Raw genomic sequence first — 2,727 nt, 5'->3', positions numbered from 1 at the left:
CTCAGCCGGCTGCTTGTGTTCTCAGCCGCTTTGAGTTGCCAGGTGTTTTCTATTTTCCATGCTCCTCTGGTATTCCGAGAGAGGAAGAAAGACAGCTGTGTGTGTGTAAAGTTGCTTGTGTAAACTAGGAGAAAAATGACTCGTTCCTTAATGACGACAGAGACTTCTAACAGTTTTGAACAAGTCTGTGAAGTTAGTGATGGAGGTGGGGATCACAGTGAGCAGCCTGCCCTTTTGTGTAGTTGCATTGAGGACCTGGTAGTGTTTGTCTCTGCTGGAGACAAGCTTGGTTCTATTGCAGCGTGTATTTAACTTAAGTCTGTGATTTAATCTAGGTCTCCTTGGTGATGTCTGCTTCCCTTTTCTCTTTTCCCTAATGTTCAGGGAGTGACAGATGTCCTGTGTGAAGCTTGCGACCAGTTAGGATGGAAGACGCCGACAAAAATCCAAGTTGAGGCTATTCCAGTGGCTCTCCAAGGTGAGCAGTGTGCATTGGATATCCCAAATCTGGGGATGCCCCAGGAGCTCTATGTGAGGAATTTTTGTGAGTGAGAAGGAAGTGGCTGAAACAGTGACAGTGTTCTTGCTGCTTCATCATTGAAGATCTATTTCTAGATGTAGTTTTTGTGTATATTCTTGTGTCCTTCCCAGTTGGAGCTTGGAAAGCTAATTTCTCCTATAACCCTGCCTGTAACTGCAAACCTTCAAATGGATGCATGTGTGGGTTCTTAAAGCTTTTACTTCTGATGTATAGTTCTGACACTCCTAATTAAGTAGAATTATTGTCATTCATTTGAGCTGCTAGTCTGCCTTGACCATTTTCTTTCTGAAATACTCAAGGATACACAGGAAACTTCTGATAGATTTAGGACTGTGCCTCTTCTGTTAGAGACCTTCAATGTGTGTCTGAAGTTGGAGATGCCTTGACTGATTACATAGGTTGTATAATCTGCTTTGCTGTGAGCAGGTAACTCTTAGAAATTATATTTCTGGAGTAATAACCAAACCACAATGACTTTCTGTAAACATCCTGGAATTACAGGAAAATAAATGACTGAATTCAGCAAACATTTCTGCCTCTAGAATATTTGGGTTGTTTGGGTTTTTCTTTTTTTTAAAAAAAAAAAAAACACCCCTCACTGTGAAGCAGGAACAGAGCAATGTTTTAAGAGAAAGTTTATTCCCAGTCCTAGCCCTCAACTGTTGTCAGACGCTTTTACTCCACATATAAAATTCTCTTAAAAAAAAATACAGAAAAGTAAGGTTGCATTCCTGAGAAGTTCTCTCCAGTTTAAGGCCTCTTGGTCGCATGTTCTTGTCAGCTGTAGGAGTTTAGGAGGTCAGAATGGATCCTGCTGATAAATTCTGTTGCCTGTATTGTTTTTGGGCAAAGGACTTGCTATCCTAATCCTTCCTGCCTCAAACTGTTTTCAATTACTTGCTTAATTAATGGCACGAAATAGACTGTGGCTTATAAAACGTGAGTTTGGTAGTACTGTTGTCTTGTAGCTGGTATGACCTAAGTCTTGAACACTGAAGTCGATTTCCTTGTAAGCCAGCGAACAGACAACAGTTGATCTAGAATACTAGAATACTTGCCCAGAAGCAATTGGCTGTAAATTGACTGAAAGATTTGATAAATGATACAGTAATGCTTTTTTGAACCTAAAGTTTGTATGAAAACCTGTATATTGGCAGAAGTTTAACTAGAGAATGAAAGGCACTGAGACTGTAATTATTGTACAAATGAAGTCACACTCTGAAAATGCTGCAGAGATGTTGTGATGTTCTTTGTTTTGGCCCTTTGTTCTCCTTTACACTTTGTGTGTCTCATCTTGTTTCTCTGTCCTTAGGGAATTCTTGTGCTTTATTGCACAGTGCTTTGAAGTTTTCTTTCTCTACTCTAGATTTATAACAGGTTTTGCCCTCCTTGCTGCTCCCTGTAGGCCGAGATATCATTGGACTGGCAGAAACTGGCTCTGGAAAAACAGGAGCCTTCGCTTTGCCAATTCTTCAAGCACTGCTGGAAACACCTCAGCGATTATTTGCTCTTGTCCTCACACCAACGAGGGAGCTGGCCTTTCAAATCTCAGAGCAGTTTGAAGCTCTTGGATCCTCCATCGGTGTCCACACTAGTAAGTAGCTTTGTGATATTGGAGCAGCTTTTCTGAAGACTGAAGCTTGTCAGCTCTAGATTGCAAAGGGAAAAGTAGAGAGTATTTGTACGGCGGGTCGAACAAAAGGTGAGAAAGGCTTGTGATGCTGGAAGACAGAGATCTGGTATCAAGGTTGGGAAAGAAAGACTGTATGGTCTTTCCTCATGGAGTAGTCTGCAGCTCTTCTGTATTTTATGTCCAAACAGTTAAAGATGGAAGTAGGAGAGAATCTTCTCAATATTAAGTTTCTGTCCACTGGAATTGCATAGAGCTCCACTCTATAGTGTGATGTAGTTTAATCTTTCCTTCAGGCTGTGTGTATTGGTTCTTTAGATAGTCTCTAATAACATAAAAGCTTTGTGGGTATTTTCAGAATTCCTAGATTTTTGCAGCTGAGTTAAGCCGCAAGGAATAGATTCTGCCTGTAGCTCTTCAACTGTGAAAATAAAATACTCGGGGCCAGTCAGGACTTAATTTTATGGCTTAAGAAGCCTGGGAAGGTCAGGTGTGCTAGAATAAAGTGAATTCTCTTAAAGATAAGTAGCCTTTCATTTGTACAGAGTTGTGGCTG

General features: G+C 40.8%; 1 protein-coding gene across 1 annotated transcript in view; it reads left to right on the top strand.

Annotated features, from left to right (window-relative positions):
- Positions 1-384: 384 nt before the first annotated feature.
- DDX47 (DEAD (Asp-Glu-Ala-Asp) box polypeptide 47) overlaps positions 385-2,727 on the top strand; it is a gene marked incomplete at its 5' end in the record, with an annotated part of 7,644 nt that continues 5,301 nt past the window's right edge. Inside the window, 2 exons of the mRNA XM_010073779.1 lie at positions 385-478; positions 1,947-2,135. Of these exons, the coding sequence (XP_010072081.1) occupies positions 385-478; positions 1,947-2,135 (283 nt within the window). The remainder of the gene's footprint in view (positions 479-1,946; positions 2,136-2,727) is intronic.

Source organism: Pterocles gutturalis, unplaced genomic scaffold (assembly GCF_000699245.1).
Source record: "Pterocles gutturalis isolate BGI_N339 unplaced genomic scaffold, ASM69924v1 scaffold39857, whole genome shotgun sequence".
NCBI classification, from domain to species: Eukaryota; Metazoa; Chordata; class Aves; order Pterocliformes; family Pteroclidae; genus Pterocles; species Pterocles gutturalis.
The sequence above is the reverse complement of the archived record's forward strand: the minus strand, read 5'-3'. Positions and strand labels throughout refer to the sequence as shown.